Source organism: Colletotrichum karsti, assembly GCF_011947395.1.
Source record: "Colletotrichum karsti strain CkLH20 chromosome Unknown Scaffold2, whole genome shotgun sequence".
In the NCBI taxonomy this organism is placed as follows: domain Eukaryota; kingdom Fungi; phylum Ascomycota; class Sordariomycetes; order Glomerellales; family Glomerellaceae; genus Colletotrichum; species Colletotrichum karsti.
In genome coordinates, this window is record NW_024065902.1 from 1168507 (window position 1) to 1183875 (window position 15369).

At 54.9% G+C, this 15369-nt stretch overlaps 5 protein-coding genes across 5 annotated transcripts; 4 read left to right on the top strand and 1 right to left on the bottom strand.

Annotated features, from left to right (window-relative positions):
- On the top strand, window positions 1–1933 carry CkaCkLH20_00891 (SH3 domain-containing protein; the record flags this gene model as incomplete). Its single annotated transcript, XM_038883611.1, has 4 exons — window positions 1–209; window positions 260–343; window positions 401–563; window positions 614–1933. 4 exons carry the CDS (start codon window positions 1–3, stop codon window positions 1931–1933), a joined length of 1776 nt encoding a protein of 591 aa, XP_038751206.1.
- A 2430-nt stretch (window positions 1934–4363) lies between these two features.
- Window positions 4364–9009, top strand: CkaCkLH20_00892 (protein kinase; the record flags this gene model as incomplete). The annotated part of the gene is made up of 2 exons (XM_038883612.1): window positions 4364–4577; window positions 4631–9009. The coding sequence occupies 2 exons, from the start codon at window positions 4364–4366 to the stop codon at window positions 9007–9009; spliced, it is 4593 nt and encodes a 1530-aa protein (XP_038751207.1).
- A 476-nt stretch (window positions 9010–9485) lies between these two features.
- CkaCkLH20_00893 (u2 small nuclear ribonucleoprotein a) lies at window positions 9486–10556 on the top strand (the record flags this gene model as incomplete). Its single annotated transcript, XM_038883613.1, has 5 exons — window positions 9486–9564; window positions 9634–9704; window positions 9804–10064; window positions 10128–10262; window positions 10326–10556. The coding sequence occupies 5 exons, from the start codon at window positions 9486–9488 to the stop codon at window positions 10554–10556; spliced, it is 777 nt and encodes a 258-aa protein (XP_038751208.1).
- A 423-nt stretch (window positions 10557–10979) lies between these two features.
- On the bottom strand, window positions 10980–11669 carry CkaCkLH20_00894 (histone-like transcription factor and archaeal histone; the record flags this gene model as incomplete). Its single annotated transcript, XM_038883614.1, has 4 exons — window positions 10980–11230; window positions 11319–11409; window positions 11483–11550; window positions 11606–11669. The coding sequence occupies 4 exons, from the start codon at window positions 11667–11669 to the stop codon at window positions 10980–10982; spliced, it is 474 nt and encodes a 157-aa protein (XP_038751209.1).
- Window positions 11670–12544: 875 nt separating this feature from the next.
- Window positions 12545–15145, top strand: CkaCkLH20_00895 (voltage-gated chloride; the record flags this gene model as incomplete). Its single annotated transcript, XM_038883615.1, has 1 exon — window positions 12545–15145. One exon carries the CDS (start codon window positions 12545–12547, stop codon window positions 15143–15145), a length of 2601 nt encoding a protein of 866 aa, XP_038751210.1.
- Window positions 15146–15369: the final 224 nt, after the last annotated feature.

The window sequence follows — 15369 nt, forward strand, 5'->3', positions numbered from 1 at the left end:
ATGGACCCCTCCATCAACCGGAAAGGAGCACGCGCAGGCAGGACAGGACGGACCGTGGGCCAAGCAAGCAAGGCGGCGCTGCTGTCGCTTTTGTCTGCTTCGACACTTGTCTCGGCGCAATCAGGTTGCGTCTCGATACAGGGATCAACACAATGCCCGGCCTTCCAATCAGCCTCGGTCTCGACAACGGGTTTCGTGGCAGGATTATTGTAGGTTGACTGTATCAATGATCGCTGCAGTAACTGATTGGTTTGGGCAGCCCGTTTCTGCAATTCGTTTCCAACAGGGAGACATTCGACTCACAATTGCAGTCGTACATCGAGACAACATACGTGCGCGAGAAGTTAGTTTGATATAGATGTGTCCAGCTTAGGAAGTTTGTTTGCTAATCATCGGTTAGGTACCAAACACTACTTGGTTGCAGCAACGTCAATCTCACAAATTCGACCGAGTTGTACGCTCGTTTCACGACAACAGTCGTCTGCAACTCCATCGTTCAGAACTCGATAGACGCCTGTAATCTCACAGCCTCCAACTCGAGACCCGTGTGCGCCGACACATGCGTTAGTACCCTACCTCACCGTTGGGGAATCTCAGGCTAATGACTATGCAGGCTGAATATGCGCAAAGTGAGGCGCTTCTAACCTCAGAAAGCAGTCTCTGCAGCAACCCGAGTAGCAACCTCGTTAACCAGATTCGCGCTGACTTCACCAACTGCGCACTTCCTGCCGGATCTCTATCTTCGTCTAACTGCATTCAAGGCATCAGCAACGAGAACAACAACTGTGGTTACGGCAACAGCACCGTGGGCTTGTGCTCGTATTGTGCTTCTGGCGGTATTAACTCTACCGACACATGCTGCTACAACTCGAACATCGACGAGCGATGCAAGGGCGTCACCCTGCCGTCTATCTTCCCTACGATGACATTCACACCTCCGACCGCCACTGCGTCACCGACCTCGACGAGCACCCCGGCCGCAGGAGGGGGTCTTTCAGGCGGCGCTATCGCTGGTATCGTCATTGGCAGCGTGGCAGGAGCACTGTTGCTTGCTGCTCTTATCTACGCGTGTATCCTGCTTGCTAGGAGACGAAGACGTGGAAGCCAGAGCGGAAGCATCTTCAACCAACCGTCACCCTCTAGGAATGGGCCGGCCACGGTTAAGATCCCACCAGCCCAGACCACGACCGGATATGAAGTGTTGCCTGGAGGCCGTATCGCGCGCATGTCAGCCTTGGAGAGCGCATCGGATCCAGCGCCACCCGTCAGTCGCAGCAATGCTCCTCTCGCAGCCGCTGCCGCAGGCGGAGCAGCCTACATGGGAGGTCGAAGGAGAGGAGACGACCCGTCGTCTTCTGAGTTCGGCGACAGCCCTGAATCGGAGGTCAGAGCTGGGGTTTTGCGACCCCCTCCCACTAACATTCGGAGGACGGGATCTCTGTCAAGCAGCTCAGTCCTCACCGGTATGAATGATCCTCAGTCACCAACCAGTGCCGGAATGTCCTCTCCTCAAGGAATGGCAAGCCAGCAATCGGAGCAGCTACCCTTTTTCAAGGATTACTATTCTCAGGACGATATCCACCCCGGCGATAGAGTCGCAACTCTCTGGGCATATCAACCCCGCGCTCCGGATGAGTTTACGCTAGAGCGTGGCGACATGCTCAAGATTGTTGGAATTTGGGATGACGGGTGGGCGACTGGAATTCTATTGGATGAGCGGGCCGATGAATGGGAATCTCGACGACAAGCGCAGCGAGACAGCGGCGTATCGAACACGTCCGGCCGACGAGACGAATCACCACCAGTCAGCGGCGAGATCAAAGCCTTCCCTCTCGTATGTGTGTGCTTGCCGGAGCACTGGAGGAAGACTATCGAAGGCGATGTTTCGACGGAAGGCTCCAGCGCTCATCAAGGCCACTCTACCCTTTCCTGATATGTGAACACACCCGAGTTTTGAATACATCGACGGCGGTTGTCATTTTTCAGCATTGGGTACGGCGTTTGGCTCATTTCCGGCATTGACTTCGACGTTTTGGTCCACCCGAGGGCCAAAGAGCGGGCACGCTCATGGGCGAACTCGATGGGACTCTTAATGAATCGTACAACACGACATCACGAGCAGCAGTCAAGTCAAGCTTACTCGGAGACTCTTTTTGCACATAGACACGAGAAACTACATTTTTCGCGACGACACGCCTAATGTCTTCAGTCCTAGACGAGCGACTTATTTCTCTTCGACGCGGCATCAGCTTCAAACAACCACGATCGCAGAGGTGCTCGGCGGCCAAAAGCCAGCACCTAGCGCGACGAGTTCCGACTAGATGAAGATACGCGATCCTAATTATTTACGACGATCATGCATGCCTTCCCCTTTCGTTTCGACCACGTATTCGAGTATATACCCAGGGGTTGACGGTGGAAAAGGGGTTTGGGGAGGAAGGGGTCGGGGAAGGCCTCTGCGATCTAATGGTGACCTCTTTGGGGAGGTGTAGATGGTCTTTGGGCTAACGGAACGAAGAAGGGGTGGAACGGATCTCAGAGGGCCCAGGTACATGTTTGGTTCTGGCCGTCGGGGCGCGAAACCTATCCTGCTACACTTATCATCGCAACATCAATTAGGCTTACTCCTGCGTCTTACTGGACAGCCAATTTATTTAGCTCAAATACCGAAGAGGTTCCTCTACAAAACGTCTGCTTCCCGCTGTGGAGTCCAGGCAGATCTTGGTTTCCAACGTCTGTGCCGCCGATACCACCTGAGTGGTTTCACGCGGATCTAGGGGCTGAAACCGCTGCGGTCACGCGCGCATGAGAAGCTTCTTTCAGCTCCTCCTCCGTCAGCGAAGTCCTTGGATCCAGGTGATTAAAACTTCGGAATAATGGTCAGAAGAAGAGATACGTGCAGGAGCTCCAACGGTGAGCGTTGAGTTTGGAGTTGAGACTTGAAAGGCCCAGATCTTGACGTGGTGGGCATGGGGCATCGTGGGCTGTGCGCGCCGCAAAACTCTTCAGACGAACTACCACCATCTTCTTTGGGACATGACCAAGTCATGAACTGGATTTCAAAGATGTAAGACGTCTACGTAAGCGAGGACATGTGGTTTCGCTTTTATTGAAGAGAGGTTAACGCTTATCTTTGGACCGGCCAATACCAGAATCGGGTTATTTGCTGATTTCATCACCTGGGGGAGTCGAAAAGTGTCCGGTTGGTGGTGATTGGGTGTCGATGGCCCTTAGGTGAAAACGCCGAGACGGTATGGTCGCGTCCCGGTCCCCCGTCTTTATGTTTTTGGGGAACTGTCTCCGGTGCGGGATCGGAGGGCGGGGAGATTGATGTGGGTAGGTTGTTGTGGGAGTTGCTGGATGTTTGGCATGTGTCATCGTTAGGTTTCGGCTGTGGCTAAGAGTTGGGTAATGGGTTGCGTGAGGTATCGGATTTTGACGTTTTGGTGTGTGCAGATTTGTTCGATCGATGTCACAGTTGCAATGTGCCGGTGGTTGGCAGCACCTGAGGTCTTTGGGTGCGTTGATCTGCGGTGTCATTGAGGGTATGGATGGTTTGGGGTGTTGCTTGGAGAGCGTGACGTATTTTGGGTGAGTTGAATACCTTGTCTCGATTTCGATTTCGAGTGGATGATTTTAGTTGTCGGTTGAAGATGGCCAGAGGAATGATGATAAGACTCAGCTGAGTGATGGAGCTCTCCTTGCTTTGGGACTGAATACATGGACGATAGAGTAGGTCTAAAGAGCTACGCGGTTCCTCTTCTGCCCGTACATTTGATTCTAAATGTAATTACCTAACATGGGTAGAAATATGCTTCTTTAACAACAAGATTAGGTCAAATACAGTTAAAACATCAGCATAAGTTTTAATACTGGCATGCCACGTTTTGGTCTGCTTAATTTACCTTTGGCTCAGCAGGCAACTCTCAGATCACAAAATCTTTAAATCTCCAGTTTGTGTAGGTAGACGAAGGTGACAGGTTCGCTTGATAGAGGTAGAGAGCAATAACGCACGGACCACATCGCAGCTGTCCCCGCGGTGCCCCCTGTCCCGACGTCCCACTAATTGCTTAAGTGGACGGCTTGCCTGCATCCCGCCGTGTGGCAGGTACCTACCTCGCTGAGACCTGGAATGGTGACCTAATCGCACCCGTGATTGTTTCTCGTCATCGCAGCTCCCGAGCATTGTTTGCCAGCGACAAACTTGCGACGAACCTCGCCCAGGCTTCCGAACAAGAACGACGAGCTACCCGAGCCAAATGACAGCACGCGCCATTCTGACTGCTTCAACATGACAAGCTCTCGCCACGACGAACACACAGTCGAATAGGTCCCGTAGCTTCAGAGCTATCTCTTGCCCACGATGGGTCAAGGCTTCTCTCTCGCGACGCCCTCCGCGGGCTCCGCGGGCATCGACATTCCCGAGCTCTCCGATCTCATGTACGAGAAGAGCATCGGAAACGCCCGCTTCATGAAGAGCATCCGCGCCAGGCACCATGATGGAGTCGCTCTGGTCAAGGTCCTGGTCAAGCCGTACACTCCGATGGCGTTGGACAGATACAAGCGCGATATCGAGAGTGAGCTACCCGAGCACCTACGACCCAGAAGTTTCGCAACTGACAGTATTCAGAGCAGCGCAGTGCCCTTGCTGATGTGCCCAACGCTCTCGGCTTCCAACGCATCGTCGAGACCGAAACCAACGGTTACCTAGTCCGACAGTACCTGTACAACTCCCTCTACGACCGAATGAGCACCCGGCCGTTTTTGGAGGATATCGAGAAGAAATGGCTGGCATTCCAGCTCTTGTGCGCCTTGCGCGACTGCCACGCTCGAGATATCTACCATGGCGACATCAAGACGGAGAACACGCTGGTGACGTCCTGGAACTGGCTGTACCTCTCCGACTTCTCTTCGCCGTTCAAGCCGATCATGCTTCCCGACGACAACCCTGGAGACTTTTCATACTACTTCGACACATCCGGTCGCCGAACGTGCTACGTCGCCCCCGAACGATTCGTCCCGGCCGATGAGGTGAATAGCAAAAACGCGAAGCTTACATGGGCTATGGATGTCTTCAGTACTGGCTGCGTCATTGCAGAAATGTTCTTGGAGACGCCCATTTTTACCCTGAGCCAGTTATACAAGTACAGGAAAGGCGAATATGATCCAGTCATCTCCCAGATTAGTCGCATTCCGGACAAAGACCTTCGCGACATGATCTCGCACATGATCCAGCTCGACCCAGAGCGACGATACTCCGCGGAGCAATACCTCGACTTTTGGAAGAAGAAGGTATTTCCTGAGTACTTTTACAACTTCCTCCATCAGTATATGGAGCTCATCACGGACCCATCGTCGGGAAACAACCCGATCTCCGGAGCGACCAGGAACCTGGGTGAAGCCGATGACCGGATCGACCGCGTCTTTCTCGACTTTGATAAGATCTCCTACTTCCTTGGCTACCAGAGCGAGAAGCGTCCTGCGCAGAACGAGGTCCTGTCAGGAAAACTTGGGCTGGGCCATTTCCCGATCCGGCTAAACATACCAAATCACGAGCACTACATCACGGGCGCTTCGGATCCACCCGAAGATGACGGGACTCTGATCTTTTTGACGCTGATTGTTTCTTCTCTCCGTAACACGGCGAGGGCGGCCTCAAAAGTCAGAGCCTGTGATGTTCTTCTAGCCTTCTCGGAGAGAATCACGGACGAAGCAAAATTGGATCGAGTGCTGCCATACCTCATGACGCTTCTTAACGATAAGTCGGATCTTGTGGTTATCGCGGGACTTCGTTCCATTACCCAACTGCTGCAGCTTGTGCGGGTTGTCTCACCCGTGAACTCGCACATATTTGTGGAGTATATTCTCCCTCGACTTCAAGGTGCCATAATAGCAAACGCAAACATCCCCAGCCCTCTTGTGAGAGCCACCTACGCTTCGTGTCTAGGAAGCCTCGCACACACTGCAGCGCGGTTTCTGGAGCTTGCGGCGACACTGAAGGCGGACGGTACACTCACCGTAGCTGACCCTGAGCTCGAACCGGGGCTCGAGGCGGAGGCCGCCTTTGACGGTCTTTTTGATGATGCACAGAAGGAGCTGTACGAGATGTTCGAGCTACACACCAAGGCCCTTGTGGAGGATCCCGACTTCTCGGTTCGGCGGGCGTTTTTGACATCGGTATCCGACCTCTGCATGTTCTTTGGCCCGGCAGATGCCAACGATATTCTCCTGACACATCTCAACACATACTTGAACGACGGCGACTGGATGCTCAAGTGTGCCTTCTTCGAGACTATCGTTAGTATCGCCAGTATGGTGGGCAGCGTCAGTCTGGAGGAGTTCATGCTTCCTGTTATGATCCAGGCCCTCACTGACCCGGAAGAGTTTGTGTTGCAAGCGGCCTTGCATTCACTGGCGCAGTTGGCTCGACTCGGCTTGCTTTCCAAAACGAAATTGTGGGAGCTTATCGACGGTGTCACACGATTCACAATGCATCCCAACATGTGGATTCGAGAGTCTGCGACAGAGTTTCTCTCTGAGGCGACACGCTTCCTGTCTCCGGCAGATGTTCGGTGCATCGTCTTCCCAATGGTTAGGCAATATCTCAAGACCGGAATGGTACCTGAATTTTCGGAACTCGCCCTGCTGGACGCTCTGAAACGACCGATGTCAAGAGCTGTATTTGATCAAGCCTTGATATGGGCTTTGAAGACTGAGAAAGGAGTTTTCTGGAAGTTGTCGCAGCAGCTTCGTTCTTTTTCGTACGGATCGCTTTCGAAGACAATCACCAGCCGGGCGTCTAAGGATACGCTGAGTAAGGTGTCCAAGAATGACGAAGACGAGTTATGGCTCGGGCGACTGAGGAACCTTGGACTCGGCCCAGATGATGAGTTCAAGCTTCTCGCCTTGCGGGAGTTCATCTGGCGCATTAGCGAGATAAAGTCGAGAGAAGGTCTTGGCCAGGAACCGGCCAAGCTCAACGACGTCATCTCCCTTAAGAGTCTCGGTATCACTCCACAGACTGTTTTCTTCGACGAAGAGCCGTTGCAGCAGTCGACATTCCAGCCCGATTCCGACCAAAAGGGCCCATACACGATTGCAGACGCTCTTTTGGATGCGTCTATGACCATCGACGATTCAACGGGCAAGAGGAAGTTTGCCGCTCTCAACAACCTGCGCACTCGTGTGGTTGAAGACCAAGGCTCTTCATCACGGGATGTTTCTCGTGCGAGATCGATCGATCCAACGAGACGCTCGTCTACTGGTCAGGGCAAGCTGACGGTCGGAAGCCCGACAGAAGATGGGGCGTCTGTTCATGATCGGCCATATGCATCTCGGAGGGCGATTCGCCATCAGTCTAGTGCGTTGAGTCTACTGGACCGGAAAGACGGCAATAAGAGCATCCCGGAAACCGGCATGTCTGGTACGAACGCGTTTGGCGAAGTGGAAGGACCGTTTGCCCAGGCACCTCCTGCGCGACCGAACCTGCAAGACCGCCGGACTAGTACTACGAGCGTTGTCACTAAGCTGAGACCGAACCACTCATACGAAGGCTCTGACCCGAGCATTCTCAAGATGCTTGACTCAATGTACCAGGACAACTATCCCCACGACATTGCTGAATTCGGGCCAATGGTCACCCCAATCACTCGTCGGAAACCCAGTCGCTCCGTTGGCCAGTCAGGCGACGAGCCGTGGCGGCCCGCCGGCCGCATGGTTGCTACTTTTGCTGAGCATACCGGCGCGATTAACCGCCTGGTGGTCGCGCCAGACCACGTCTTCTTCATCACAGGTGGAGATGATGGCAACGTCAAGGTGTGGGATAGTGCCCGCCTGGAGAAGAACATCACCCACCGATCGAGACAGACACACAAACATGCTGATGGCGCTAAGGTACTTGCGTTGTGCTTCATTGAGAACACGCACTGCTTTGTCAGTTGCGCAAGCGACGGGAGCGTCCACATCGTCAAGGTCGAGACGGTGTCAGCTAGCGGCGTACTGCGATACGGGAAGCTCCGTCTGTTGAGGGAGTATCAACTTCCGAAGGACGAGCACGCGGTCTGGTGCGAGCATTTCAAGATCGAATCCACCTCGGTCTTGCTCCTGGCGACGAACAGATCTCGAATCCTGGGCATCGATCTCCGAACGATGACCCTCCTCTACACGTTAGAGAACCCGGTTCATCATGGAACACCGACATGTTTCTGTGTAGATCGCAAACGAAACTGGCTGTGCGTGGGAACCACACACGGAGTTCTCGATCTGTGGGACCTGCGATTCCGCATGAGACTCAAGGGATGGGGCGTCCCGGGCAAGAGCTCAATTTATCGATTGTGCATTCATCCTAGCAAGGGGCGAGGTAAATGGGTCTGCGTCGCCGGCGGGACGGGCCAAGGCGAAGTTACCGTTTGGGATCTCGAACGTACCACGTGCAGGGAGATTTACCGTGTCGGTGGTAACAAGGAAGGTCCTAAGGGATACGAGCCTTGGGAGGTTGATGAAGACAAGCCAGAAGGCATGCTGGGCCGTTTCGCCACTAACATTGAGCCAAGCGGAACTGGCAATACGGATCGTGGAGTTCGTGCAATGATTGCCGGCACCGGCGCCACTGAGGACTCCCGCGATGTTAGACATGCCTTCATCGTCACGGGCGGATCCGACAAGAAGCTCCGGTTCTGGGACCTGTCACGGATCGAGAGCTCGACAGTGTTCAGCGGGCTTCAAGTGGACGATCCCAAACCGACGTTCACGGCTTCTCATCCCACGACGTCCATGACCTTGAACACGGAGAGGATTCCGAGACAAACGCCAACGGCGACGAACGCTGCAGGTGGAGCGAAGGGAAAAGCCACTGGTGGAAGGCCGACGCGATCTACGGTTATTTCTTTGCAGCACCAGCAGCTGCTGCGGTCTCACCTGGACTCAATCATGGACGTGGCTTTGCTGGAGCTGCCGTATAGCATGACGCTGTCGGTTGACAGGTCTGGGGTGGTGTTTGTGTTTTCATAAGGGTGCCGGGAGAGGCGTTGGGTCATGGATGCTTCACATAGATACCTCGATATATTTTTCTAATTCAAAGGGAACGAAATAGAAAACATTGAATTAAATGTTCCGGAGTTCATACATGTTGGCCAATCGTACGCACACTGTACGCTGACCGAGGAACTGCGACAAACGGGCCGTGCTGATTGAATTAGGGCACTGTATTTCCTTGCGGGGATGATAGCTCTTATCGGCGGACCAAATTTTGTGGCCTCGCCGACCGCCAACTTTTCAGCCTTGCCTACCTACCTTAATCGTCACGACGCAAACCCACGCGACAACGAAGCGACGGCCGTCAAACCCACAGCGCGATCCCGAAAACCTCGAAAACGAAACCCTCCCGAATTCAAAGTTTGCGTACGCGCGCGTTCACCCGAGAGAGAAAAAAACACAACCCCCACCAATAAGTAACCTACACCCCCGAGGTAAAACGAACCACCAAGATGAGGCTCACGGCGGAGCTCATCAGGGACTCGCTTTCCTACCTGAACCCGCTCAAGGAGCGCGAGCTGGATCTCCGAGGTGCGTGAAAAGAGCAGATGCTACACACTCAAAAAATAAACTTGATCGAGGCGAGAGCAGAATTGATAGCGGGACGCATTCGCGTCGGGTCGTTATTAGGACATCGAATTCCGGCGATTGAAAACTTGGGTGTCGCGGGCGTAAGTTTCGTCCTTCCTCTTCTGTGACGCAAAGAAGACATTCCTTAGGGGAATTGTGCGTAATCAGCAGCAGGCTAACGTTGCGCTTTCAAAACACAGCCTCACGACTCCATCGACTTCACCGACAACGACATCCAGATCCTCGGCAACTTCCCGCTCTCCCCGCGCATCTCGACGCTTCTGCTCGCGCGCAACCGCGTCTCGAGCATACAGCCCACGCTGCCCAACGCGATCCCGAACCTGCAGCAGCTGGTGCTCGCGTCCAACAATGTGGCCGAGCTGGCGGACCTGGACGCGCTGGCGGGGTTCAAGAGGTTGACGCATCTGGTCTTGGTCGATAACCCGGTCACGAAGAAGGAGGTGCGTTTCCTCCCCGTTTGTCATTGCTCTAGATGGTTCAAAGCGCTGACTTTGCTACGACAGAACTACCGCTACTGGGTCGTCTGGCGGTGTCCGACGGTGCGGTTCCTCGATTACCACAAGGTCAAGGAGGCGGAGCGGGAGAAGGCCAGGGAGTTGTTCGGCACAGCCGACGAGCCCACGGCCACGGCATCAAAGGTACGCCTGCATCAAGCTTAGTAGCTTCGAGAGCGAGAGAAGCTAACCACGACTCCAAAACAGATCATGGGCATCAAGTCCAAGACGCTCGACGTCTCCGCGACCAACGGCGCCGCCGGCGCCCCGTCGAAGCTCTCGAGGATAAAGCTCACGGAAAAGGAGAAGGAGAGGCTGAAGGAGATGATCAAGAAGGCCGACAGCCTGCAGGAGATCATCCGGCTGGAGAAGATGCTCACCGAGGGCACCATCCCCGCCGGCGTGCATCTGGACGGGGACGCCACCATGGAGGGCTGAGCGAGGGCAGACGGAGATACATATCTGGGTGTGAATATGTGGGAGGGGGAGGGTGGAAGAATGTGGAAGGTTTTCATGGACTGGCGTTTTATCACGACAAAAAAAGAGGTTCATTGGTTGTTAATTTCCCCTGATTTTCCACGGGACTGCGAGCCGTAAAGCCGCGGATTGCATAAAAGAAGAAGAGTTTCGAGTCGTATCGAGACGTCCTTGTTATTATTCATACGCTTCGTCAAAAACAATGCTATCTGGCTTTTTTCCCCCAATGGTGATGCCGCCGTTGGTTTTTGCAACTATTCCCTCGCGCTATCGTACACCCTGCACGACTGAGTTTTCTGCGAGAAAGAAGAGGGGTTGTGGTTATTAGAGAAAGTAGAATCCCACGCCCGCTGATGATGAGGAGGAGGGGCCAGACGACGCTTTCTAGCCCGTCATGTCGACGTCTCCGTCCTCGGCGGGGGCCCGCGCCGACTGGGCCTCGGGCTGGTCGTTCTCGTGGGCGGCGGCGGCGCCGTTGACGCCGTTCGTGGACTGGCGCTTCTTGGGCTCCGCGTTGGACTTCTTGGGCGCGGTGCGGGAGATGGCGGCCTGGTCTCTGATCTGCTTGTATGGGATCGTCTTGGGGATGACGTCCTCGAGGAATTCGAGGTTGTCGTTGTGGGCGACGGCGTTTGCTGCCGTGTTTTGTCAGCTTCGAGTATTCGTTGGGGCCAACAACAAAGTTCCGTTAGAGCACGAAAGGTTCATGGCAGAGAGGCTTACCCAGGTCCTTGTATTGGACGTTGCGGCGGGGTTTGCGGTCCAGCTTGGCCTGGTTCTGGCCCTCGTTGGCGAGGTACTGGACGAACATCTCCTGTTGGGCCTGGTTAGTGAGAGATGACGAGGTCTGAGGGATGAGAAGGACTTGCTGTTGCGAGTGTAATGACGAAAGCTGCGTTGTTTGAGCAGAGGCCGATGTCTGGGTCCTGGGCGATGATCTTTTTTACGCGGGCCACTGCGAGAAGTTAGATGTGATGGACTGGAGAAGGGGTTTCTAGGCAGTATCTTACATGGCAAGGCAGGCTGGCCTGTCACCTCCTTCCGAGGAGGAATGGCGTTTGTGTTATAAGGCATCTTGATACGGAATTTGCGTGTAGTGTGTTGTTGAGTAGTGGGATAGGAGTCTGTGTGGTATGAAGGTCAGCGAGTTTGCTCATGATCGTCTTGTTCGACACATCTTTTGGGATCTCATGCTGAGAGAAGCCAATGTCTCTTGCATCTAGACTGCTATGTTCCAGCCCTCGTGGTGTCTCAACTCGTCCATTATTAGGATCGATTCGCAGACCTTGACTATGATGGTTTAAAGACCGAATATTCACCAAGAAACGCTTGGTTTTATTGTTTCTGAGGGCAAAGTTCACGCTTCTCTGACGGAAAACGGACGCCACCTACCACAAAGTTGAGACTCGGTGTCTCTGCCTGCCGAGGAGGGCGAGGCAGTAGGAGCTTGGTTGATGTTGAATTTCCTGCTATTAGAGGCTTGGATAATCCGATCGTCTGTTCACTCGTGATTGAAGTCTGAGGAATGAGGGTGGTCGTCTCCGTTGGGTCGTCAAGGTCGTCGTCGGCTCAAATGTCTCCAGAGAGGTAGTCGTCCAGGAGGCTCACACGTTTGATAGAGTCGCGCCAAAAAAGCCAGTGAGACGCGACCACTAAAAACGCGCTGGCGGCTGGTCTACCGCCTGCAGCCAGGTGAAGTGGGAAGCTTAAGCACCAATTGCAGGGGGCCCCCTCGTCACTCCAAGATCCTGGTCGGCCATCATTGAATCTCCCCCCATTCCCCGGTTCCAGCCAGCGCATCTAGTAGCCTTGCCCGCATTCTGCGACCAGCAATTGGGGATTCCCCGAAGATCAGCATTCAACTACAATCCGTACCCTTCACACGGAATCCCTCGAACGAACGAAGCGAACACGAACTACGTCGGACAGGGCCCAACCGCCCTCGCGAATTGATCCCTACTCCCTCGAACCGCGAACATGAGCACGGCGCCGAGTCGATAATGACTTCACGAAGCACATCCTTCACACGCAGCCCGCACCGGCTCCGGCGGCCGTCCATCAGCTCAAGGCTCTCATTCGCCGTATCAAACGCAGAGCAGACCGATGATGACGAGGAGGAGAACCAGACGGGCGGCGCCGCTCCCGGCCCGCGGCAGCAGCAACAACAGATCGAAGACGAAATCGCCGAGATCAAGCGCTACGAGGACTTCACCACCATAGACTGGGTTCAAGATGCCGCTCGCGAGCAGGCGAGACGGAAACTGCGGCGGCGGCGACGGGCTGGCATGCTCGACAATGGACAGGCTGGATGGAGGTACCGCCTGCGCGAGTCCTACGACGCTGCGCAGGGCTGGCTCGTCGTCACCCTAATCGGTGTCACGATCGGCCTCAACGCCGCCTTCCTCAACATCATCACCGAGTGGCTCTCCGATATTAAGATGGGGTACTGCACGACGGCCTTCTACCTGAACGAGAACTTCTGCTGCTGGGGCGAGGATAACGGCTGCGCCGAATGGCACAAGTGGACGGGATTCGGCCCCGTCAACTACCTTCTTTACATCCTATTCGGCACGGCCTTCGCCTTTACGTCTGCGACGCTCGTCAAGTCATTTGCGCCGTACGCCGCGGGATCGGGTATATCCGAGATCAAATGCATCATCGCTGGCTTCGTCATGAAGGGATTCCTCGGCTTTTGGACGCTGTTGATCAAGTCGGTCTGTCTGCCCCTGGCCATCGCGTCGGGCTTGTCGGTCGGAAAGGAGGGGCCGAGTGTTCACTACGCCGTGTGCACTGGAAACGTCATCTCGCGCCTCTTCGATAAGTACCGTCGCAACGCCGCCAAGACCCGGGAGATCCTGAGCGCCTGCGCCGCGGCCGGTGTAGCAGTTGCCTTCGGCAGTCCCATTGGCGGCGTGCTCTTTTCTCTGGAGGAAATGTCAAGCTATTTTCCCCTCAAGACGTTGTGGCGCAGCTATTTTTGCGCTCTTGTGGCGACGGCTGTTCTCGCGGCTATGAACCCCTTCAGGACGGGACAGCTTGTCATGTTTCAGGTCCACTATGATCGATCGTGGCACTTCTTCGAGGTGGTGTTCTATATCATATTGGGCATCTTTGGCGGTCTTTATGGTGCTTTCGTGATCAAGTGGAATCTGCGGGCCCAGGCGTTTAGAAAGAAGTACCTGACCAAGTTCGCCATTGCGGAGGCGACGATCCTGGCTGCCGGAACTGCCATCATCTGCTACCCCAACGTCTTTCTCAGAATCGACATGACGGAGAGCATGGAAATCTTGTTCTTGGAGTGCGAAGGGGCCGAGGACTATCACGGCCTTTGCGAGCCAGACAAGAAGCTTAAGAACATCATGTCGCTGGCTATTGCCACGATATTGAGAATCCTTCTTGTCATCATTTCCTATGGTTGTAAGGTGCCGGCTGGTATCTTCGTCCCATCCATGGCCATCGGAGCTTCGTTTGGGCGCACCGTGGGCATCATCGTCCAGGCGATCCACGAAGCAAACCCCACCAGTGCATTCTTCGCGGCTTGCAAGCCAGACGAGCCTTGCATTACCCCGGGCACATACGCATTTCTTGGCGCAGCCGCCGCACTGAGTGGAATCATGCACATCTACGTGTCCGTGGTAGTCATCATGTTCGAACTCACCGGCGCTTTAACATATATCCTTCCGACCATGATTGTTGTTGGAGTCACGAAGATCGTCAGCGAGCTGTTTGGAAAAGGCGGCATTGCTGATAGGATGATTTGGTTCAGCGGCTTCCCCTTCCTAGATAATAAGGAGGAACACAACTTCGGCGTCCCCGTCTCGGAGGTCATGCGAACCGAGGTCACATCACTGCCAGTGAACGGCATGGCATTCTCGGATGTCGAGCGCTTGCTCAAAGAAGACAAATACCAGGGCTTCCCCATCGTCGAGGACGACACTTCGAAAATCCTCGTCGGCTACATCGGCCGTACCGAGCTCCGCTATGCCATCGACCGCATCAAACGCGAAAGACCAATCAACCCCAGCGCAAAGTGCGTCTTCACGCCGCCTCCGGAGGCGCTCGGCTCCTCCATGACCCCCATCACGCCGACGGTCTCCCAGTTTTCCGACTCGATATCCTCGTCCAGCTCCGTCGACTTCAGCCGCTACATCGACACCACGCCCGTGACGGCCCACCCCCGCCTCCCGCTCGAGACCGTCATGGAGCTCTTCCGCAAGATCGGCCCGCGCGTCGTCCTCGTCGAGTACCGCGGCCGCCTGTCGGGCCTCGTCACGGTCAAGGACTGCCTCAAGTACCAGTTCACGGCCGAGCACGCCGAGAACCCGCGCGACGACTCCGCGCTCGCCGAGAGCCAGGAGAAGATCTGGAGCGCCATGCGCCGCGCCGCCGGCTGGGTGTCCGACAAGGTCTCGCTCGCCTCCGGGGGCAGGGTGCGGCTGTCGTCGTTTGACGAACGGAGGTCGCCTGGGCACCGGCCGCCCGGGGCGCAGATACTGGACGGCGACGAGGACGATGCTGATGATGGCGCGTTGGAGCTCGAGAGTCGGTGATGTCTTTGCTTGTACGATTTCATGGGATTTTAAGAACTACGGGACGTGTATGATTGGCGTAATGGGCATCTTATGGGTTTATAAGAGATAGATAGATTACGGCAGGCATCTGCGAATGTTATCCGGTTCCCTTGTCTTTCACATCTCTACTCGATTTCACAAAGTTCTCCGCCAGCAGGCATTACGAGTAGTGGTCAGTCACACAGGACACACATCATTACTTT